The sequence below is a fragment of the Meriones unguiculatus genome, chromosome 6 (assembly GCF_030254825.1).
Source record: "Meriones unguiculatus strain TT.TT164.6M chromosome 6, Bangor_MerUng_6.1, whole genome shotgun sequence".
NCBI lineage: Eukaryota > Metazoa > Chordata > Mammalia > Rodentia > Muridae > Meriones > Meriones unguiculatus.
In genome coordinates, this window is record NC_083354.1 from 46,810,721 (window position 1) to 46,835,205 (window position 24,485).

General features: G+C 39.7%; 1 protein-coding gene across 2 annotated transcripts in view; it reads left to right on the forward strand.

The window, feature by feature from the left end:
- Nucleotides 1–24,485, forward strand: part of Dnajc13 (DnaJ heat shock protein family (Hsp40) member C13) — a 116,579-nt gene that overhangs the window by 70,753 nt on the left and 21,341 nt on the right. For both annotated transcript variants that reach the window (XR_009592333.1, XM_021647800.2), the window contains exons 28-45: nt 845–1,047; nt 2,112–2,196; nt 3,486–3,640; nt 4,139–4,184; nt 5,786–5,940; nt 7,025–7,226; nt 8,704–8,819; nt 9,708–9,786; nt 11,377–11,512; nt 13,358–13,542; nt 13,986–14,060; nt 14,966–15,085; nt 15,864–16,043; nt 16,833–17,000; nt 19,298–19,411; nt 20,388–20,504; nt 21,466–21,643; nt 23,459–23,550. Coding sequence is in view for 1 of the 2 variants with exons in the window: in XM_021647800.2 (XP_021503475.1) it covers nt 845–1,047; nt 2,112–2,196; nt 3,486–3,640; nt 4,139–4,184; nt 5,786–5,940; nt 7,025–7,226; nt 8,704–8,819; nt 9,708–9,786; nt 11,377–11,512; nt 13,358–13,542; nt 13,986–14,060; nt 14,966–15,085; nt 15,864–16,043; nt 16,833–17,000; nt 19,298–19,411; nt 20,388–20,504; nt 21,466–21,643; nt 23,459–23,550 (2,406 nt within the window). In the remaining variant the exon portion in view is untranslated. The remainder of the gene's footprint in view (nt 1–844; nt 1,048–2,111; nt 2,197–3,485; nt 3,641–4,138; nt 4,185–5,785; nt 5,941–7,024; nt 7,227–8,703; nt 8,820–9,707; nt 9,787–11,376; nt 11,513–13,357; nt 13,543–13,985; nt 14,061–14,965; nt 15,086–15,863; nt 16,044–16,832; nt 17,001–19,297; nt 19,412–20,387; nt 20,505–21,465; nt 21,644–23,458; nt 23,551–24,485) is intronic.

Here is a 24,485-nt window from a genome sequence, read left to right on the forward strand (position 1 = left end):
TTTTATTTATGTGCATGTGTATGTGTCTGTAGGTGTGTGCCACATGTGTGCAGGTGCCCAAGGTGGCCTGAATAGGGCATCAGATACCCTGGAGATGGAGCCACCTCACAGGGTGCTGGGAACTGAATCCTCTGGCAGAGCACTTCAGAGCCATCTCTCCAGCCCCAAGAAGTGCAGTGTCTTTAAAGTGTAGCTGTGTGGAGCACCAGAAGTCATACAACTCAATTTCCTCTTAACAAGTTGGGTGACTTGAGGTTCTGGAGATGTACCTATGTTTACAAAATCATGTGTCAAATCTTAAAAGGCTGTTGTTACAGGAGTGCAGCTCAGGAGGTAGTATTGAGTTTTCAATGAATTTTTATACAGTAACTATTACTGTCCTAATTATAAATCATGTATGTTTCACATGGCATTACCGAGTTTTTATATGTACCAAAGATCACTGAATAGTATGTGTTCATTTTGGAGGCAAGGCATTCCCCTTCATCGCAGTGTTTGACCCTGTCCTCCTGTTCTTAGCTTCCTAGGCTCAGTCAGAAATTGAACAAAAAGTTTTATGAGGGCCAAGCCTTCTCTTACATAATTAGTTATTGTCCACTCTGGTTATCATCTGTACACTTCATACTCTTCTGTTGGTCAAATAAATGCTTATTTTTAAATTATTAGTCAAATTTGGGTTCCTGAATTGGCAAGTTCTTGTGTTATCGTAGTATATTTGCTATGCTAGCACATCTCTGTCCCATAGTGGATTGTTATTTGTTATGTATCATACTGATTTAGAAAACATTGGCAAACATTTTATTTAATTTTGTGTTTGTAATAATGATGCCTTCAATCAATTAAGATGCAAGAATTATGGGCCAAAGGAATGCTGAATGCAAAAACCAGATGCTGGGCTCAAGGCATGGATGGATGGCGACCGCTCCAGTCAATTCCTCAGCTTAAGTGGTGCCTGTTAGCCAGTGGGCAGGCTGTTCTGAATGAAACTGACCTTGCTACCTTAATACTGAACATGTTGATCACCATGTGTGGATATTTTCCAAGCAGGTACAATGTCATTGATGTTTCCGTGACTAACAGGGACTCTGAGATTCCCTCATCTCCCCATTGTGTGGATATGTCCTCTGTAATGTTACAGGGTTGCTAGGGCAGTTTAACAAGGGTATCCTATATGTGGCTTGGAATGCTGCTGCTTTGACCTTTAACTTTTTGAAACACTGATAAATAATTTCCAAGTTATATCGACATGGTAACTGAAAAACCTTTTCTGGGGGACGTCAGATAATCTTAAACAATTGATATTTGGCATCTGGATCCTAGCAGTGGTTAACACTCATAACTCTACATGGGTTAGATAAGAAGGGTGGGAAGTAGCTGTGTATAGTCCGTGTCAGTGAGGAGTGCCAGCTCCTGTCTGCCAGGCTAGCCAGGCCTGCTGTTGAAGATGGGATGATTGTCAGCCGCATCTCACGCCGCAGGACCATTACAGGCAGTACAGGCAAGGATGTGTTTTCTATAACAATCACATTTGTAGCCTTACCTGGACTATTTCAGGCTTCATAAAATATTTTCTTACACATTTTGTTTCAATGATACTCTAAAGATACTTCATAGAAATTACTTAAAAACACATGTCTTAACACTCTGTGTTCATCTTGCGGTTCTCTTTAAAAATAAGGTTAGACTCAAACTCATGCAGTTAGCATTTGTAAATAGAAGTGCCTTAATTAAGGCTGTATCTGAAGAGTACTGACCATCGTTAAACTAAGGTTTAAGTTTATTTGACAAACCTTGATAGGGCCTTTGGGGGGACTGTCCACAGACAGTGTGTTAGACAACACAAAGTTTAATCAATTAAATAATAAATAAGAGTCTTTGGCTCTTCTAGGGTACTGTTTTTCAAGGAAATCTAATGGAAGGAAATGAAGTCATATTAAACAGCCAGTAGATTTAAACCAAATACCTAATCATGTTCCCAGCTGTATGAGAGCTTAGTCTTCATTTACAAAAGAGGAAGGTAACTTGCTTCATGCCTAGTAGAATGCCATATGCTCTGAATATACAAATGCCAATAAATATATTAAATGTTAACCATAGAAAATATTTTCTAGGGATCAGGATAATGCCATCATTCGTCCTTTACCCAGAGTGAAAAGACTGTTGTCAGACAGCACCTGCCTTCCTCATGTCATCCAGGTGGGTCACTCATGTGTTACCAAACTAGAATGTAGGCGTATTTGTTGTATCTATTTTATTTGGGTTCTTATACCTCTACCTTTCTTCCACTCTTATCCTTTCTAACACCCCAATACCAGGTAGGAGATTAGTGGGGAGAGGGGACAGTTGAGATCTCTTTAGTCTCTCTGCTGATTAACGTCGTCAGGTTCCGTGGAGCAAGTCTGATCTTCATATTCAGGATATCTCCAACTTCTTCTCATTAAACTGTAACAGTAGCAACCAGGAGTAGCCAGGGGAAGCATCAGCCTCCTCCTCCTCCTCCTCCTCCTCCTCCTCCTCCTCCTCCCCCTTCTTCTTCTTCTTCTTCACTTTGATCCCAGCCTCTCTCCCGGCTCTGGCATTTTTACCCTCTGAAGAGTTCCCAGGATTAAACTGTCTGCAGGTGGTACAAATCAGGACACTGCTAGTACACAAGACAATCATAGTTAACAGCTGTGGACAAACTGAAGCAGCCTCATATCCCACACCTGGGATTAAAACAAAAAAACAATCACGAAACATAACTGGATTTTTTAAAGAAACCAAAACTCTAACTACACTAGAACAATATTTTAAAAATTACTCCATTTTACTATAGCCTTTTATTTCATTATAATCCATTCCATTTTCATAAAGCTAAACCCCAAGTTACATTTGTTTCATTTTTCTTTTTTAAGATTTATTTTTATGTGGGTAAGTGTTGTGCCTGCATGTATGTCCATATGCCATGTGCATTCCTGGTACCTCTGGAGACTAGAAAAGGGTATCAGGTTCCCTGGATTTGAGTTTCACCTGGTTGTGAGCTGTGTTGTAGGTGCTAGGAATCAAATTCAGATCCCCCACAAGAGCAGTCCTTGCTTTCAACTGCTGAACCATCTTTGTAGTCGTAGTTCTACATTCTAAATTGAGTTGTTAATCTGAGTATGCTGGGAAAATCGTATGCCCAGGAACCTAAATGTGTGAGCTCTTCACACTTGTGTATGCATGTGCACACACTTATGTGCATGCGTGTGCAGTAGGGATACTCTCATACAAGCAACTTGAACTCTTAACAACGGAACAAAACTAGCTTCAGACACGTGAGCCTTTATCTGATCATGTTTTGATCAGTTCTCAACAGTGTTTCCCTATCTGAATTAAATATAGAATGAATCTTGTTAAAGTCGGTTTTCAGTCTATTACAAGTGTATTGACTCCTATGGATGTAAGAAATGATAACCTCAGCATAACTCAACAAACAAAACATATCATTTTATTTGCTTTTTCAGCTACTGCTGACCTTTGACCCTATCCTTGTTGAGAAGGTCGCTATCTTATTGTATCACATCATGCAAGATAATCCACAGTTACCTCGCCTCTATCTCAGTGGAGTATTCTTCTTTATCATGATGTACACAGGTTCCAACGTGCTTCCTGTTGCTCGGTGAGAACACGAAGACAGTCTTACCTCAGTTATGTGTGGGCACACTTAATAGGAATGTTGGCAGAGTTGCTTTTCATTATAATAGTTACCTGATTAAGTGTTTAAAATTTGGAAATAGAAGAAAAGGTGGAAAATTCCTCAGAATTTGGCCAGTTTACTACAACTGGTATTTGAAATTTTATATATATGGTGTGTGTGTGTGTGTGTGTATGCATATATGTAGATAAATACATTTATGTTATACATGCAATTTTATATTTTGCTGTCTAAAGTGAATATTGTTTATATTACTGTGTAGCCTTAAGATGATCATACTTCAAAATCTTTATGACACATTTCAGGTCTTCCCTTAATCAGTAAATAATTTGGGAATATGGATGAGTTTCCCTTTTGACTTTTTTCTTTATAACCTCTTTAAAATTTATTAATTTAGAAACCTAAGGTCACTAAAATCTAACCTGTTTCTCTATCTTAAAGATATTTTATTTTTCTTTCTAGGTTTTTGAAATACACACATACCAAACAGGCTTTCAAGTCTGAGGAGGTAAGCACATTAACTACCACCACCCCCAGTGCAGACTCGAAGTATACTTTCAGCTCTCAAATAGTTTAGCTGTGTAAGTGCTTTGAGGGCAGGTAGCATTTGGTAATTTATTCACATTTTTTTGCAATATCTGCACATAAAACTGCTCATAAGCAGATGCTTAAAATGAAAATAACATGTGTTTACATTGAAATCACAGCTATAAATATTCCTTTCAGTATGTTACTCTCTTCAAGTAAGAATTTATAAAGATTTTATATACTAAAACCCCTTAAGATTCATTAATGCTTGAACCTTCCTTTTGTTCAGATCCCAAGGCAGAAGTGATGTGAGGTTTCCTTCCTGAAGCTAGGCTGTTTTCATATGCTTGTAGAGTGCTCTTGCCCTTGCATTTGGAAAACTAGGAGCCAAAAGAGATGACTCTTATTTAAGACGTCCATTAACCTGAATTTTTATTATGTATTAGTTATATTTTATAGAGAGATTTTACTGTCAAAAAGTTACTGGCAGCTGTTTCAGATTTGTGAGGCTTTTGCTAGAGCATTTAACTTTTAGATTTTATGAGATTGTTGCACCCCTTCGCCATTAGAAGCTAGACAGTGATAAAGGCTTCATAGAGTAGCCACTGAAGCCCCAAGAGTAAGTAATGCGCCTGGCACTATTAAACATAAACAGGTGGTAGCAGTGTTTCATGGGGTTTTGTAAGTAGAAAATAGTAATACTGAAATATTAGCACTTGGGAGGCAAAGGAAGGCAGGTCTCTGTGAGTTCAAGGCCAGCCTGGTCTGCAAAGGACAACTAGGGCTGCACAGGGAAACCCTGTCTCTAAAAACAAAAAAAAAAATAAAATAAAATAAAAAAATGTGAGCCAGATTTGGACTTCTTGATCGAGTTAGTTATAATTCCTTTAAATGAAATCACCCCTTTTAAATTGTACGCACATTGTAGAGAGCATCTGCAGGTAAGGTGCTTGCCACCAGTCTGAGATCTGAGTGGAGTCTCTAGGACCTACATGTTGGAAGCCAAGATCCTACTTCTACAAGCTGTTCCCTGACCTCCACAAGCATCCCCTGGCATCTGGACATGTACACAATTGTACACTAAAGAAATAATTAATTTTAAGGGGGCTAGACTGACTTACTAGGTTTTAAAAATGGCAGGTATGGGTAGAAAGTCTAACGACTGGAGTAGTACAAGGTGGATGATAAATGTCTTTATAGCTCTTCTATGTTGTCCATCATCATTGTTACTCATGGCCACAGGTTGATTTATCATCCTTAGTCCTGTGTGGTGGTACAGCTGCTGCAAAGCTGGTGCTTTGGCTTCCATTTCACTATGTTCCTCTAACTCCATAGAGCACAGAAGTGGTTTGTTTGTTGTTCTGAGACAAGGTCTCTCTCTCTCTATAGCCCTGGTTACCTGGCCTTGAACTCACGGAGATCCACCTTCCTCTATCCTGGGAGTGCTGGGATTAAAGGTGTGCCCATCACGTTTGGCCTTGGGCTCTTTTCTTGAAATGTTTTAATTATTCATTTATCAAAGATTTAAAGGTAATTTTATTGTTCCTAACTACATTTTGTCCTTTTTTGTTGTTCTTTAAGACTAAAGGACAAGATATTTTTCAGAGAAGTATACTTGGACATATCCTACCAGAAGCAATGGTTTGCTACCTAGAAAATTATGAACCTGAGAAGTTTTCTGAGATTTTCCTTGGTGAATTTGACACTCCAGAAGCTATCTGGAGCAGTGAGATGAGGTGAATAACTCCTGGTTGTGTTTATGCTCAGTGTTTGCTGCTGATAACCTGTCAGGCTTTCCATTACATGTAGAGTTTTTACTAGTGCTAATTCAACTGATAGGTTTTAACAAGGCCTGAAGTATCTATTCTGATAGGAATTGGTAAATTACTGTTAATAGAGCTTTTGTATAAGAGTGTGGCCTGTTACCACTAATAGCAGTACAATCAAGACACAACTTTTGGATTCTTGGAAATAGGCCCGTACTCCACAAATCTTACATACATACATACTCTGGATCAAAATAGAGATGCCCACAAGAATTTTGATGAGCGTTTCCTAGCCAGCAGGTTTTGACATTACAAGGAAAGGCATGCCTCAAGAGAAGCCTATGAAAACACAGGAAAAGGCAAGACCCAGAAACACATGGCAGTGTCTGTTGTCCACCTCACCTGTTTGTGGGAGGCATGGCTGCTCATCGGTGCAGGGTGATGGCACCTCTGTGAAGTCATCACCTCTCTTAGCTGCATGACATTTGAACTTTGAGTCAGTCAGTCGCAGGCCAACTTTACATTCTCCATGCCATCTGTTTATTATCATTGGCTTTCTGGGCTAGGTTGACATTTAGACTTGTTTTATGCTGGCCACCATTTTTAATGGTGACAATCTGTGTGTCAGTCATATTTTTGTTGGGGAAAATACATAGAAATATGAATAAATTGGAAATAATTTTTGTGATTTTTTTATTTTTAACTTGTCTGAGTTTCTCTGAAAGTTTGTTTTGTTTGTTTTTACCAAAGTGAGCTCTGCTTAGCTAAGGGTCAGATAAATAAATAATAACGTGTAATGAATGTCTTTGGGGGCAGTAGCAAGCCTTAGCCATGCCTGTCCTACTGCCTGATACACATGCCACAGTGTGTGACTTTGACTTTGTAATGACTGAGTTTTAGTAGGAGTGAGTATACACAGGATGATTACTCTGAGTAATGTTTAATCTCATACTTTATAATTGAGTAGTTCTGAAGATTTATGTAATTTTCTTGCATGATTACCTAAGTAAAATAATCCTTTAGAATGCCTAAATGGAAGCTTCTGTGATTGTAGGCGCCTCATGATAGAGAAGATTGCTGCCCATCTTGCTGACTTCACACCTCGCCTGCAGAGCAACACGAGGGCACTTTATCAGTATTGTCCCATCCCGGTTATCAATTATCCACAGTTAGAAAATGAACTGTTTTGTAATATTTATTACCTCAAACAACTTTGTGATACACTCCGGTTTCCAGATTGGCCTATTAAAGATCCAGTAAGTTCAGTTTGTTCCATCTTAAACTGCTAAAACAAATCCTAAACATTTTAGGTATTTTTTCCTTCTGTGAATAAAAAGGATAGTAGCTTCTTGGGGCATTCTTGGTGCTGCATGTCTGCAGTCCCCGCTGCTTGGGAGGATCCAGCTGGAAGATTGCCTAAACCAAAGGGTGGCAAGCATAATCAAAGACAGACCAACAGAGGAAGTCTCTCTCTCTCTCTCCCCCCCCCCTCTCTCTGTCTTAAGCAACACATACTGAGTAGTTTGTTAATACATTTGGATAGATTTCGAACTCTGGAAAGTATTTAAATTTGTAATTTACAGGATTTATCTTTTATGACCATGACAAGTTTCACTCCCAGGCAGATGCCCGTCTCTATGGGAGATTGACTGAACTCATGTACATAGGTATTCAGTATCTGAGGCAATCTTAGGTTGACTCTTCCAGGGTTTGTGTACATTCAGAGTATTGCCAGATTTCACCCAGCCTCAGGCTCATCTCTAAAGTGGTGATAGAAATGTTAGCTGCTGTCTGTAAGGAGGTTCTGATGACTGGGTATCCGTGTAAGCCTGTAAACATACCCCTGCATGTACAAGAGGGCAGACCTGCCTGTGTGCTCCCTGCCCGCCCTGGGTGGCCTTGGGAGTCCTCTAGCCTGGAGCCCTTGATCTGTGGAAAGGTGCAATACAGAGGGCCTGGGTGCCCATGCTACCATCTAAAAGATATCCAGACGTTTGCCATTGGTACAAGTCACTGCCCAGTGCTTCGACCACATAAAGACAAGTTTGTGAATACAGAATTCTACAGGAAATAACAGGAAGCTTGTAAGCTCATTTAGTGAGGTTTAAGGTCAGCTCTAACATTTATTCACTGGGAAATGTTCATTACAGAATTTTAGTGTTTTTCGGATTTTAAAGAATTAGCTTCAGTAGTGACGCACTGTGGAAGCTGAGGCAGAAAGGTTGCTAGGCCAGCCTAGCCTATATCAAAGGGAAAAAAATTGTATGTAACAGCTTGGGTAAAGCCGTACGCTCCTTTGGCATGTAGGCATGTGATCATTGTCTTCCCGTCCCTGCACAGCCTCAGTGAGTTCGTTGTCCCTTCCATTTGTTTGAATGCCAGCATCTCAGTAACGTGTAGGTGACCTTAAGAAAGGGTCCACATGTCTTGCGTGCTTAGTACAGTGTATTTTGTACTAATTTTGAGGCTTTCTGTGTTTTATGAGTTTCTTTAAAAGTTAACAGTAGAGATACATTGGTGAGGAATAAAAATATAACTTAAACAGAATGAAGTTCTGTAACAAATAACCTGGCTACCAAAATTGTTAAGATTTTTGTATTTCAATACATGGTTAATTGGATAGCCTAGAAATGTTGATTTAAATAAATATAGCACAATTATTGTACAAACCTAAAATTATATTTTGAATTAATTTATTTTACTGGACACAGATTTTACTCCTCTGTCTTGAAGGTTAAGCTTCTGAAAGATTCCCTTGATGCTTGGAAGAAGGAAGTAGAAAAGAAGCCGCCTATGATGTCCATAGATGATGCTTACGAAGTGCTTAACCTGCCTGCAGGCCAGGGGCTGTGAGTTATTTCAGTATTGTGGTAGTAGATGTCTGCCTTAGCCTAAGACATTAATATCAAAGGTGGAATTCCACTTAGGCTGCCATTTTAAACTTTGTGCCTATTTTTTGGTACACAAAGCCTTTGAGAATAAATCTGGAACTCTGGTCACTGCCTCTGATGTATTACAGATCTACTGACCAGGTGACGTTCCTCTGTTCTTGTTGGTAACCATTGCATCTTAGTACTTGAACTGTTGTGTGCAGTGTGCCTGGCCTTCACCTGGCATGTGGTACCCTTGTGCATACTTGGTTCCTGCCTCCTCCTCCTCCTCCTGTGTATGCTGTGCTTGAGAAAGGTCTGGTGGACGTATGCCCAGGACACCGCATGTGGATCAGGAGCATTCCTGGGAGGTTTTAGAAAGACTACACCTGGTAGAGGAAAATGGCTTAACAGGCATTTTTACAGTACAGAATAAATGTCTTTGTTACATTTTCTTAATACTGATAAGGTAACTTAAAATTATACAGTTTGCAGTGGCATTTAGACATTTTTGACATATTGTTGGATTTTAAAATATACGTCTTAGTTAAGCAAATCCCAAATATAATTCTGTAACTTATTAAAGTAGATAATATTAAAACTGTATTATAAACAACTAAATTTTATAAGTTGAATGCTTAGGGAACTTTTAGCTTTTATTTCACTTATAAAGATAACATAAGAATATAATCTTACTTAAATCTTACAGGACTTAATTGGATGCCTAATATATGGTTAATTCCAAATATGGGATCAATAATACAGTTCCTGACATCTAGACATGGCAGTATTAAAACATCACGTTAGATGATTATGTACCTTTTTTATGTACCTTACTGTATTCACAAACAGTTTCGCTTCTTCCAGGCATGATGAAAGCAAAATTAGAAAAGCTTACTTCAGACTCGCACAAAAGTACCATCCGGATAAGAACCCAGAAGGAAGGGTATGTGTCGCCTTTGGGACAGGTTTCACTTGCTTTTGCTCCAGCTGCCTCATCTTACATACTCAGTGTGAACAGACTTCCAGCCACAGCCTGTGCTTTCTCTGTGGGTGGGCTTCTCAATCTGCTGGAAGGGCTGTTCCTGTAGCTAGTATGTTTAGGGCAAATTTATTCTCCAGCCTTATTCATTACTGTTTGAGAATTAACTCTAATGGTCAATCATTAGAATAGTAGATAAACTTTATTTAAGGTGTGTCATCACCATGCAGCTTAGGGAATGTTTGTGGTTTGTTTTGTTGTTTTGTTGTTGTTGTTTTGTTTTTTCTAATGACAACCAATTCTTATCCTAAGTGAAGAAGTAGGAAATTGGAAACATACAGTATTTCTGAGAAGGAAGACTTAACATGAAAACATGTCACTTGTATGAATGTAAATGTTTTTAAAGTTAAAGGCTTCATTGGCTTTTAGGTTCTTTTTGTTTTGCTTTGATTCGGTTTTAGTTTAAGGGGAGTTGTTTAATGGGTTTTGTTGTTGTTGCTTTGTTTTCTGAACTTATTGCAAACCAAATTCATCTCAGAAAAACAAAATAGAAGGTTTGACATTCATCAAATTGCTAGGCTTAACTTTTTAGATATTAAAATACTGTATAAACTGACAGGTACCAGGCCCTTACATTAGGCTTCCTGGTGCTGCTGAGTGTTTTGTTTCTAAGTAAATCATTTACTGTCTCCAAGTTGCAGGATTTTCATGAAGACAGTGATGGTACACACTGAAATAGCTCTTTTGCAAATTAAAACTGTAATAGAATTTAACACAGTGCTTGGCATAGCACTCAGTGAACAGTAGCACTGGAGACCAGACTACTGGTCTGGTGAATCAGCAGGGGAATTTGCTTGCCACAGAACCTGGAACAAAATGAGAAGAGAGAACTAACTCTTGCGAGTTGTCCTCTTACCTCTACACATGACGTGGTGGAGTGCACCTACCCCTCCCACACAGATAAAAATGTAGCAAAAAGTGTTTACAGAATAAAATTGAAGTACTTGTCATCGGTAGTTTTTCTGCATTACGTCAGTCTCTGGTATATGTGAGGAGTTTTAGGGGTTTTTGTGTGGAGAAAGGATCTCACATATCCCAGGCTGGTCTCTAGCTCTCACATAGCCAAGGAAGACCTTACAATTATTACTCCTGCCCTCTGGGGTTGCAGGCACAGATCATTATGCCCAGTTCACTCGGTGTTAGACTTCAACCCCACGGCTTCGTGCGTGCTAGACAAGCGCCTTACCAACTGAGCTACATCCCCAAGCCTTTTAGTATATGTGTGTTCTTGTACACTCAATGGGATATTTAAATCCTTATGAAAATATTGTTTCCTTACATAAAATTGAAATCCTGGGATACTTATTCAGGGGAAAAATGTAATTTCCTCTTAACGTATACCAGCTAGATGTCAGTTGGAATGCATTCCTTAATACTAAAGTAAAGTAATTAAAGAAATTGGTAAATTATAATAGCCAAGTGCCAATTATGTCTTGTTTTAAGTTTTAACTATAATAATTCAATTAAAACCTAATTGTCTGTGGTCACATACAGGACATGTTTGAAAAAGTAAATAAAGCATATGAATTTTTATGTACCAAGTCAACAAAAATAGTGGATGGGCCAGATCCAGAGAATATAATTTTAATTCTGAAAACACAGAGCATCCTTTTCAACCGCCATAAAGAAGGTAAATCCTCCGTCATGACAGATCATGGCTTATTTTCTAGCTAATCTAACTGAGTTATGTGTTCTGCAACATATTCTAACATATTTAGAATTGTTATTGCAAAAGATTCTTGGAATTGAGGTTTTGGTTTGGGAAAGCAGTTTTCTTTCAGAGGAAAGCAGTTCCTGCTGTGGACCTTCTTGTCATGGCTACCTCTGTGTTTGGCCCTCTAGCAGCAAACACATTAAGTGAAACATAAGACAGTAAACAGAGTCAGGAATTTAAAGATCATTTAATGATCTTCAGTTACCTGTAAAGACTGCCTGGCCTGTCTCCAGCAGCATCAGAAGATGAACACCAAACCAGTTTGGGTTTTAAAAAGGAACTTGAAAAGATTGTCCGCCTCATATCTCCTATTTCATATGTCACTATCAAGACCCTGTGTCCTTTGGAATAGTTAGAAAAACACTGGTTTTAGTGACGTACGTGTTAAGTAAAGGGTTATCTAAATGTTTCCAGAGCCACTGTAGTAGCCCTCTCAGTTAATAGCCCAAATTTCTAAGGCTATGTTGATTTTTTTTAATTCTTTTTGGGGTTTTATAAAGCAGTTAATCTATTGGCTTAAGAACAATGTAAGATGATGGTAGAGAAGGAAGGAAGAGTGCATGGTGGGGAATTTAAGAACAGCATGGGGATGTCTGGGGAACTTAACACGAGAGGGAGTTGTGTTGGTTTTGGAAAGGACAGCTGAGAATTTGGAAATGGATCATTAAGGAGACCTTTATCAATACAATTTTGTATATGACTTGAAGAGAACATTATATAAAGCATCTTAGTTAAATGGCTTCCAGAACTAAGAATGAGGTTACAAATCTCTGTCAAAACCCTGAAATAATTTATTTTTTAAACACACACAGACATACATACATGTTTACTTTGTTTCTTCTTAAGTCAGCTTAAAACAGTATAATTTAAGACAGGCAGTTATTGATCAGCTTCAAAATACAAAAACACTTTATTCTTATTTCAAGTGAGATTACAGAGCTGCTTAAAAATATCATGGCTGAGGGTGCTGTTGAAGTGGCTCAATTGTTAAGAGCACTGGTAGCTCTTCCAGAGAACTTGGGTTCAATTCCCAGCACCTACAGGGCAGCTCACAACCATCTATAACTCCAGTTCCAAGGGCATCAGACATACACAAATGTATATTATAAATGTAGACGAAACACCTGTACACATAAAAAGTAAAAGTTTATATCATGGCTGATTATTTGTGTATTCTTGCCTCATTTAATAATGTAAAAAACACTGAATTTTTAAATTCTCATTGTATGCCCGTAGATGACAGCATCTCTGACTGTACTTACCAAAACAGAATTAGGCAAATAGTTGATACGTTTTCTATTTAGTATTTGTAGTAACAATTGTATTTCAGGATTTGTAAATGTTTAAAGCAAATAGTACAATAGACAGAGCAGGGAGCCTCTTCTTAGTTTAAAGCAAATAGTAAAAAAAAAAAAAAAAAACAGATCAGGGAGCCTGTTCTTAGAAGCTGATCACTGAGTGCTAGCTTGCACTCCGCACTGAGTCTCACTCTTACACTGAATGCCAGGGTGAGTGCTGGAGCACTTGCCGTGTCTTGCAGCATGTAATCAAGTGAAAGATTACAAAGTTCACATGGATGACAAAGCAGATGTTCTGCAAAATCAGTTATCTCCATGCCAAGTGCAGTTAACTTACCAAAATGTATTATAATTCACTGCATAAGTTCCCAAAAAGGTAAATTAGGAGATGTGTAATATGTGGGCTGATTTTTGAGGTACCATCACTGAGCCATATGACCTTAACATTGTTCTGTCATTTTAGAGTTACAGCCATATAAATATGCAGGATACCCCATGTTAATTAAGACTATAACAATGGAGACTTCAGATGACCTCCTTTTCTCGAAAGAGTCACCACTGTTGCCTGCAGCTGCAGAGCTGGCTTTTCACACAGTCAACTGCTCAGCCCTCAACGCAGAAGAGCTCAGAAGAGAAAATGGATTAGAGGTAATAGGGACGACCCTCAGGCTGATCTTCACACTTGTCCAGGCACATAAGTGGCTCTTGACAATACAGAATCTCTCAGTACAAATGCATTTAGTGCAGTTTTTCCTTTGCCTTTATTTCAGCAGATACCACAGCATCATAGTCTCTATATTCTAGTGCTGAAATCAAAGGTAAAGAGAGGCTCATTTTAATAGGAGTCAGAAGTACTGAGTTCAAGGTGGTGAAGATAATGTTACTTATAAAGTAGTTCTTAGGAATGCTTTTAAGAAGCAGCAAACCCCTGAGCCTTTTATTTACTTGCTTATTTCACAAATGTCAATTGAGTAAGTGTTTAGTTACCAAACATATAACATTAAAAGGTTATGTGTTCTTATCCCTACCGAAAAAGGCTTTTTACCCTTCAAGTCAAGGTGGAGAGTTAATGGCACACTTCTTTTTGACAGGTGTTACAGGAGGCATTTAGTCGCTGTGTGGCTGTCCTGAATCGTTCCAGTAAGCCAAGTGACATGTCAGTGCAGGTGAGGTTAAGCTCTAGTTAGACACGGGTGGGGGGAGGGGGTTCAGCATTCAGATGTCATCTGGGGTGTTCCTTAAAACACAGGTCACTGCCTTCCACCCTACCAAGTTTCTCAGCGTAGGGTGGGGCTGCCGATGTTTGCAGTAAAGACACTCGGGGTCCTCACTACAGTAACCTTTCTGTTTTTAGAAAAAGATAGAGAGCAGTGTGGCCTTTCAAGCTCCCTTCCCCAGCTCAAACACACGTCATTTTTGTCATTCTTATTTCACTCGCCTCTGCACCTCTCTACTTTGCTCCATTGTCCTCCACCCAAGTCTATTAACTGACTGTTGTTTGTCAAGGTTTGAAATAGCTTGATTCTTTGGTAGAAAACTCATCAGGAAGTCACTAAATTATAGAGCAGGGTTTTTGTGTGGCCTTTCATTTCTTTAGGCTATAAATCAATTGAATACTGGTGTTGAGTTGCAGCTGCTGTATTGAAATGGCTTGTATAAAAAAAATTTACAGTATCCTGCCACATTTAATAAATGCACAAAAATAAGAATCCCATGAGCTTTTTAAAAATGAAAGTTGTGTAGGTATTTCAGGCATTAGGTTTTCATATTCTGTTATATAATCTTTTGTGTTTTATTGGTTTTTTAAAATAACACCTGTAACATTTTTTAAAAGCAGAACAAGACTATTCTTAGCTTAGTAATGGCATAAAAACAGTCTATGATGTGTTTTTCTGTGGTATGCTGACCTCTACCTGTAAGAAGATTGCTGCTAATTTAGTCAAAACGTCATGTTTAAGATTGGAGCATTGCATTTAACATTAAACATTGCTCTCACATCTCTGCTGATTTGTCTTGTGTTTTACATAAGGACTGCATATGTGACTGCTGCTGTCTCTTGTCCTGTCTGCAGGTTTGTGGCCACATAAGCAGATGCTATAGTGTGGCTGCACAGTTTGAAGAGTGCCGGGAGAAGATCACAGAAATGCCAGGCATCATCAAGGACCTCTGCCGAGTGCTGTATTTTGGCAAGGTATAGCTCACACCTGTCCACTCTGGGTGGGGTCACCATTGGTTTCTTTTCATGCAACCACTGTTTGACTTATAGCCATGTGTTTACCCAGAATTACTTCTAAGTGAATTACGTGTATCTCAGGTATTCTCTAGAAACTTTTTTTCCTGTAAATGATGGGATTGTTCCTATTCTTGGCCAAAATAATAATAATAATAATAGTAAGACTGGAGTGACATAGCTAGAAGATAAGAGTCTGACTTAATTTCTAAAGAAGAAAAGAGAGAAGACAGGACTAAACTGTAATGAAAGGGCAGGACTTTGTAAACCTGCGGTGCAGTCACTGCTTACTGTGAAGGCTTCCAAGATCTAAGAACACGCTGATTCCCTGGAGCTGCCAAGAGAAGCCAGCTCTGAAGATGCTCTGGCTGCCTGCGAGGAGAGACTTCAGTTGTGTTGAAAAAAAAAAAAAAAAGGACAGAGACGCAGACCCTGGATGAGGCAGCTGGGACTGGAGAACCTGAGCAGTGTTCCTCAGCTGCTTCTGCTTGATGCCTTCAGAAGGTTCTGTAGAAACAAGAATGCAGATGTGAAGCTCAAACCTCTGATTATGTTAGCAGTGTTGCTATGGATGCTTCGTTGTGTTTAGTTGAAAACTGAAAGAGCTGATTCTCTGACTCTTTGCACACTACTAGATACTTTGTTTAAAAAAAAAATAGCTAGCTGGGCATGTGTTCATGGCTGGTGTCCCTTGGCAGTGTTTTTCACCCTGCAAGTCAGTTCTGTCTTCTCCTTGCAGTGTATCCCACGGGTGGCCGCCCTGGCAGTGGAATGTGTCAGTTCTTTTGCTGTGGACTTCTGGCTGCAGACACATCTATTTCAGGCTGGAATTTTGTGGCATCTGCTTGGTTATCTTTTTAATTATGACTATACATTGGAAGAGAGTGGCATTCAGAAAAATGAAGAAACAAACCAGCAGGTAACTTTAATAAATCATTGGGAAATAAAGCTTGAGCTATTCAGTGATGCTGTGTTTCAGGGTGGCTGTGGACTGTTTCTGAAGCTGGCAAACCTCTGTTTGAAATGGATTCTTTAAGTACAGCCCAGAGTGACCTCAGATGTGTATCCCCAAACATTCTCCTGCCCCCAGCTCTGCGTGCAGGGATTACAGCTATGTACCACCATGCCCAGCCACTTTCGGTTTTAACCGCATCTGCTTGAGCAGTTTAAGGCAAGGGACTCTCTGGAACAGAGATCATTTAATATTTTCTTAGTTACTCAGAGTCAACTCGATGATTTCACAATTTTTTTTTGTGCAGTTTATAGAACGGGGAAATAAAATAATTTATCAAGCTGTTGGGACTAGCTCTCCCCAACACCTTTGTACTTGTCTGATTTTTATTTTTTGTTTGTTTTCTATTTCTTGGTTCATATTTGTTTTTATTCATTGTTCATATATCCAGCGTGTGCATCTGGCAGTCAGGCCTACCTTCCTATCTCCTCCTCTTCATTCTGCTTTCAGGTGATTCTATAAGACACTGCACTGGCTACAGATGAGCATGTCAGGCTGTGGGGTTTCCCTGCCTCAAAACAAAATAACTCTTGAATGCATAAGTTTTGTGGTGCTGATATTGGCACACCTGTGCTGGCTGTTTCCATTCTGATCATTAGAATGTTTCTATACAGTATGAGACCATAAAGTTGTTGTGTCACTTATGTAAGGAGAAATTTGTACTTTAATGTCTTTTTTTTTTTTTTTTAATAACAGGAAGTAGCCAATAGTCTTGCAAAACTAAGTGTCCATGCTCTGAGTCGCCTTGGTGGATATTTGCCAGAGGATCAAGCAACCCCAGAAAATCCAACTGTCAGGAAGAGTTTAGCTGGCATGCTGACACCCTACATTGCTAGAAAGCTTGCTGTGGCTAGTGCTACTGAGGTATGGACTAGCACTAACCTGATTATGTGAGTAGTGCAAAATCCTTTAAGTAGCCAAGGAACAGGATAATCCCGATTGCTCTAAGAAAATGAGAAATAAAAATTCACATGCTTGTTCTCTCAGCCAAGAAAATGAGTGTGTTGTGGGTTTATGACAGTGACAATAGACCTCTGAGAGGTTAGCCTCAAGTTTCTCAGCAACAGAGCCCACCATAATTCTTACCAACCTTGAGTCACAACTTAGACAAGAAAGTGAATTTGTATCAGGGACCAAGTTTGTTTAGATGTTTCTTTTAATGTTGTAGCTTATTCTTGGTCAAGGTTGAAATGCTGAAAATACATCCATACAACCACACCCCTGCATAAATGCCTTTATACATCAGTTCACGGTGAAAATAAGCACTACTTCAGCGACCTCACAACATGTGTGTCCTCTTTGGTGAGGGCATTGAGGAGCACTCGGGGAAGACAGGATTAAAGAATTAAACTGTAAAGCTACACTTAAGTATTGTGTGCTGCAGTTCTTTAGGTAAGAAAAGCTTCAGGACTTTAAAGGCTTTAATGGAGCATTTAGGTTGTTCATCCAGAAAGTTTAAGTCCAGGCCAGCCTGGGCTACAAAATGAGACCTGTCTCAGAAATCAAATAAAGATTTTACATGAACAGGCCAGACCCCACCTTTAGTGTTAGAAAACTGATGATCTAGTGACTGTGCACCAGGTGTTAGCCGGGTCATCCTGGCAGAGAGAACAGAGAGCCAGTTTTTCTTCTCTATTTTTCTTTTTCTCCTTCTTTTTTATTTGTTGTCTGTTACTTTTGTGAGGATACTGTCCTCAGGCTTCTAAAATTCCAAGTACTTTTAGAGTCTAAGCCCTCACTTGCTTTGTAGTTGTTTATGCTTGTGGTGGTTTATTATGGGGTTTCAGTTCCCCTAAAGAGGAACCAGCTGTGTTCTCCCTGGATCTTTTGCCCTCTAGTTTGATGTTTTTTTAGTGCCTGCAAAATCCTCTCCAGAAATACTCCATGAAATGCAGTGTTTCATCTGCAGCCTTACATTTTCTTTTTATTTTAAAATCAAGTCTTTCCATAATTTCTATCTATATTTAATGAGATATTTATTTTAAACTGCCTGGTCTCAGTGAGAGGATTTTTCTAATCATTTGTTTTTCTCTATAACCTTTGAAAGCAAAGATTGGATGGCTTTGAAGATGATGAAGTGTACATGCTGTCTTAACTTTTGTGTTGCTAGGAGGAGGCACCATGACCCAGGCAACTCGTTTGTTTGTTTTCAAGACAGGGTTTCTCTGTGTAACTTTGGCTTTCCTGGACTTGCTTTGTAGACCAGGCTGGCCTCAAACTCACAGAGATCCACCTGCCTCTGCGTCTCTTGAGTGCTGGGATTATAGACATGCACCACTACACCTGGCTGACCTAAGCAACATTTAAAAGAAAACATTTAATTGGGGGCTTGCTTACAATTTCAGAGGGTTAGTCTATGACCATCATGGTGGGGACTATAGCTTCAGGTAGGTATGACACTAGATCAGCCACTAAGAGCTTACATCCCTATCTGAAGGCGGCAGGCAGAAAGAAGGTGAGACTGGGCCTTGAATCTGCTTTTGAAACTTAAAAGCCCATCCATCCCCAGTGACACACCTTCTCCACAAAGCCACACCTCTTAATCCTTCCCAGACAGTTCCACCAGCTGGGAACCAGACATTCAAACCACCACACATAATCTACTTTCTTCCTGACCTCTAGAAATTTCTAGAGCTCTAGAAATGAGAAATGGAAACACTTTTGATTCAGACACTTGAGGTATGGAGTATCTATTTACAGTTGCAGAGAGCCAAAGGGAAACATCATCTGCCTGCAGCGCTCCTCAGCTGTGGCCTTGAGTCATGGCATAGACCGGAAGTTCAAGCTACCCCGTCACTTTTTATTTTCCTTTCTTAGGAGTGTGCTTCATAAAGATGTAGATTTTGTTTTATTTTCAAGTGTATGTATATGAAAAAGTATAGTGTGACTTTTTAGAAATACTGCTAAACAAATACTTAAGATACTAGATTTTCACAAGAGCAGAACTAAGACTGAGGAGTTAATTGAAATCAGGCTCAGGTTTCAGTTCCAGTTTTTCATTTTGAGACCTGTGACAAATAATGGCAGATTTTGTAGCCTTGGTTTTTCTTAACTGCAAGATGGACAGCATCAGCAAATTTGTTGGACTTATAGAGGTACTAACCACAGTCTTCCACTCAAGGCTGCCTGAGTGTCACTTAACAGAAACACTGTTTCCCTAGATCCTGAAGATGCTTAACAGCAACACAGAGAACCCTTATTTGATGTGGAATAACTCTACACGGGCAGAACTGCTTGAATTTCTTGAGTCACAACAAGAGAATATGATTAAAAAGGTATGCTAATGTTTTTTATATGTTCTTAGGTGACTTTCTCTGGTGGAATCAATCTCAATGAAGCAATGTGCTATTTACCAATTAGATGTTAAATCAGCAGCTTCTGGCCATCTCTTGGTTGGCCCATTTCAAGGATAGCCTGGTATTGTGTGAAGTAGCGCTTTAGGGTGTGAAGATGACTCAGCAGTTGGGAGCAAAAACAGACTAAATTTAAAATACTACATTAGGACTTTTTTTTAATAATTTATTTAATTTTATTTTATATGCATTGGTGTGAGGGTGTCAGACCACCTGGAACTAGAGTTACAGACTGTTGTGAGCTGCCATGTAGTGCTAAGAGTTGAATCCAGGTCCTTTGGAAGAGCAGACAGTACTCTTAACACTGATCCATCTCTCCAGCAACATTAGGACTTCCTTACTATCACTACTTACATACAGCTAGCATCTGTTTAACCAGTTTCATGCCCTTGAGCTGCTTTGCCTGTCAGTCAAAGCTTCCATTATCAAAACTGACATTTCCTCTTATCTACCACCTTCTAGTGGAGAAGATATTAATACATTGGAAGAATTGGGCACTTTAACTCAATTTATTCCTTGTAACCCCCAGTGTGACTGTGCTCATTTCTCAGCCAGCTCTACCTCCACTCCTCCCCATACCCCCAAAGCATGGCTGAGTCAAATGTCCAGTGGAAGACTGAGAAGAGCAGTGTCACACCTGCCTTACAGGCCAGCTCTAACTCTTGACTCGTCCTGGAGATCTTCTGAGCCTTCAGAATGGGTGCTGATAGTCTAAGCAGAAGTAAGGCACCTTGTTGTGCCGAGCCTCCTGCCGCCGTGCGCTAGCGCGTGCCCCTCACTCCCCTCTTAGAGGGAGTGCGCGTCTTGATGCGGTCAGTGCACTATTCAGCAAAGCAGGAGGTTTACAGACTAGACGTTAAGTTCTTGCATGTAGTGGTCTGTTTTTCTTTCTTTAAAGGGTGATTGTGACAAGACTTATGGGGCAGAATTTGTCTACAGTGACCATGCCAAAGAACTCATTGTGGGTGAGATCTTTGTTAGAGTCTACAATGAAGTCCCGACTTTCCAGCTGGAGGTTAGTGCTTTTCATCTTATCTGATTGATGCCTTTGATCCTCAGGACTATTACTTAGAGTTCACAGATTGCAGTTAATACTTCTTTACTGCTGAGTTCTTTTTAAGTTGTCCTGGGTAAGGATGTGACCATTAACAGCTGATGAGCCTTTTCAGGGACCAGTGGTCCAACAACCCTTTCACAGGGGTTACATATCAGATACCCTGCATATCAGATATTTAGTCTCGATTCATAACAGCAAAATTATAGTAGTGAAGTAGCAAGGAAATAATTTTATGGTTGGGGGACTCACTACAACATGAGAAACTGCATTAGTGGGTCCCAACATTAGGAAGGTTATGAACTGCTGCTCTAAAGTGTTGAAAAACTGAGTCTTATAAAACAGCTATGTTTCTTATCTTTCCCATTTATTTGATACTTTGAGGGAAAGGCAAAAATTTTGTAGTTGAATAGCTTGTAAAAAGAGAAGTAAATCATACTGTGTTTGTACATGGATGTATGCATGCATATATGTGAGATAGGGTCTTGCTTTGTGGACCAGGCTGTTCCAGCCTCCTAAGTAGCTAAGATTACAGACATTTGCTACCAAGTTGAATGAGAAGTGGTTGGTACAGACTCTTGAAGAGCTAACCTGAATTTCTATTGTAGCTATATGTAGTTTTTGTATTGTAAAATTACAACCTAAGCTGGGCGTAGTGGAGGCACTGGGGGTGAGGGGAGACCAGACAGAGAGAGACAGAGAGAAACAATGTAATACTGGTGAAAGTGTGTAAGATCTCAGACATTTAAGTAAATTCTATTTGGATTTGGTTGTTCCCACTCCTTGATACATAGCTGTATTTCATTTGTATTTACAGTTTGATCACATCCATTCAATTTCTTGAGGTTTTTCTTTTGTTGCAGACCTTTAAGATAGGTTATTACAGTGGCACTCACATTTATCATTTATGTGCTTAACTTAGGTTCCAAAAGAATTTGCTGCAAGTCTCTTGGATTATATAGGCTCTCAGGCCCAGTACCTCCACACATTCATGGCCATCACTCATGCTGCGAAAGTGGAGTCAGAGCAACATGGGGACCGTTTACCGAGAGTGGAAATGGCCCTGGAGGCACTGAGAAATGTCATCAAATACAACCCAGGTGTGTGATTGTACTGGATTCATAGCACCATTATAACAGAGCAGCCAGAGAATTCCAAAACATTCTCAGTTTTACTGTGTAGACTCGGGGAAAATCACTTTTGGCTATTCTGCTATGTGTGGTATAATAATGAGGGAGTTGACTTCATAACATCTCCTCCTGTAAATAGGCTGCGAGGGAAGTCAGGATAGCATCCTTAGAAGAAAAAATGAACTGAAATAGCATCATTTGTTAGCGTATAAAGTGGCACGTCGTATATACATGCTTGGATTTATTTATTAGGTGTCTAAATTTTGCCTCTTTGGTCCTCAACACAGTGCCATTTACATATGGACACTCATATATTTTTTAAAAATTGCCTGAAGTTTTTGATACGTAAAGATTGAAAACATAAAAAGTGAGAGTTCTTCTCTTGAATGTTTTTCAAAGGACATTTGAAATGCCCCAGATAACCATCCTAGCGTCCATTTCTGGGCGGGTGCAGGGCAGGGTAAAGCTGTGACCACAGCGCAGCCTTCATTTCTAACTAATGCCAGCAGAGTGAGACCCTAAGCAACACAAATTCATCCTAAATTTCTTTAAGGTATTTATTTACCCTCTTCAGTGAATATTGAAGTCCTATTAAAACTTTTGGCTTCTTGGCATTTACCAAATTTTTATTTAACCAGTAGCAGTATTAGGAAAATTTTCATTTACAAGGTACATTAAGATATTTTTAAAGAGTTTTGAAACCCAGAGAGAACATCATTCTGTATTGTTGGGGGCTGACATCATAAAATGTTAGTGGTGTTTTAAGGTACAGTGATGCTTTAGCACAGGAAGTGTGTGGTTTGCAGCTATTAAGAACCAAGGAAGGGGGGTGTGCATGGGGACTGAGCTTTGATCTCACCACTGACTGTCTCAGTGCCTGTGTTAGCACTGTGTGCTCTGCATGCTCTCCTGCATCCCACTGATTAGTTGTGACATTTCTTACCTAGTAAGCAGTGCTTTGAAACTGAATAAAAGCAGCTTATTGAATATTTTCAGACTTTTGGGGAAAGAACCTCAAACGATTACACTGTTTTGTTTTGTTTGGCTGTGCAGCAGCAGGCAAAGTATGCTGAGCAAATCACTCTTGCCTGTGATGTGCTTTTTGATAAGAGCCAGCAGATGTATGGAACTGGGACTGAAGCAGTAGGAATGGAAGCACTGTTCTATTACAGGGAACCTTTGGTGTGTGCGTATCAAATTGTTCACAATGTTGTCTTCGTTTGGCAGAGTTCTATCCCAGTCTGAATTAAAGGCTAACTGGTGTCAGATTCTCCCAAAATTCAAGCAGGTTGACGGGGATTATCCTAAGGTCTAGACACAACTTTGCCCAACCTTTGAACACAGCACAACATTATCATCTTCAAAGGGCATGCATGGCAATGAGTGATTGAGTTGCCGTTTTCCCCAACAACAACAACAAAACCCCACAGTGCTTAGAGTCAGCTTAGATTGTGTTGGGCTGTATTCATGTGTGTCCTGTGGCTCATGCAACCTGTGGGCTGTTGGTGGAGATTACTGGTCGAGGTAATGAGTGAAATTACCTTCTTCTATTTAAAGATTTGAGTTGTATTTGAAATTTTTCTTGTTCTTAGCCTGAGGCTAGAGGTAGGCGTGCATTAAATCCACAAAACTCATGTTCTGAACTTTGCTTCTTAACACCCTGTGCAGATTCCAGATGCTCCGCAGAGCCCAAAGGACACAACTCACAGCAGATGGCAGTGTGCTTCCCAAGGCCCGCAGTTGTAGCTCTTGTAAATCAAATAACTGCTGCTTTTTATTCCCTAGGTTCTGAAAGTGAATGCATTGGGCACTTTAAGTTAATATTTTCTCTTCTCCGAGTGCATGGAGCTGGTCAAGTGCAGCAGCTGGCTTTAGAGGTAAAAGTGTTTTGGGGCTGGAGGGATGGCTCAGAGGCTAAGGACACTGGCTGCTCTTCCAGAAGTCCTGAGTTCAATTCCCAGCAACCACATGGTGGCTCACAACCATCTATAATGAGATCTGGTACATCCTTCTGATATGAGGGCACACATGCAGATATTGTATACATAGTAAATAAATAAATTTAAAAAAAAAAAAAGAGTTTTGTACTAAGGGATGTTCCTGCCACTTACTGTCAGTGGTTTGAGTAATCATTATCTAAAGTTGATGAAAGTCTGTGTATTGAATTCATATTTTCTGTTAGGCCAGATTCATGTATTTTTGAAATTGAATTGATGTAAATATGAATATAACTTTAAAGAGCAAATTCTGGACACTATCTTTCAGGGAGGTTCTATTTGTGGTTGCTGGCATGTGTCAACAACCATGGTGTCTTGGAGAGTACTATGTGGCATGTGTTAGGAACTAGGCTTTACTGGAAAGTTTAGTAGCCACAGATCAGCAAGAGGAGAAGGCAGTTCCCTGTCTTGGTAACCACTAAAAGATGTTTTATGACCAGGATTGTTCTCCCCTTGTAGGCCTATATCACAGAAGGAACTGTTTGAGCAAGGTTACGGACCCTTGGTGAAGGGATATAGACGGGTATCACAAACCCTTGGGTGGTAGGATCCAGAGAAGTTGGAGGCTTTTTCTCAGAAAGAGTGAGACCATTAGTCCCAGAGGGTGCTGTTTCGGCTGCAGCTGTTGACAGAAGCAGGAAGTCCTGATCATCGTAATGTTTGTCCAGGCAACACTAAGAGGAAGGTCTTGAGGTCATCCTCAGATCGCTCTGCCATTGTAATACATGGTTTATTACTGAAAACACCACTTTTAACCCTGCAGGAGCAGGTACACAAATAGCTTTTAAAAAATAAACAAAACTGTGTTTTGCGTC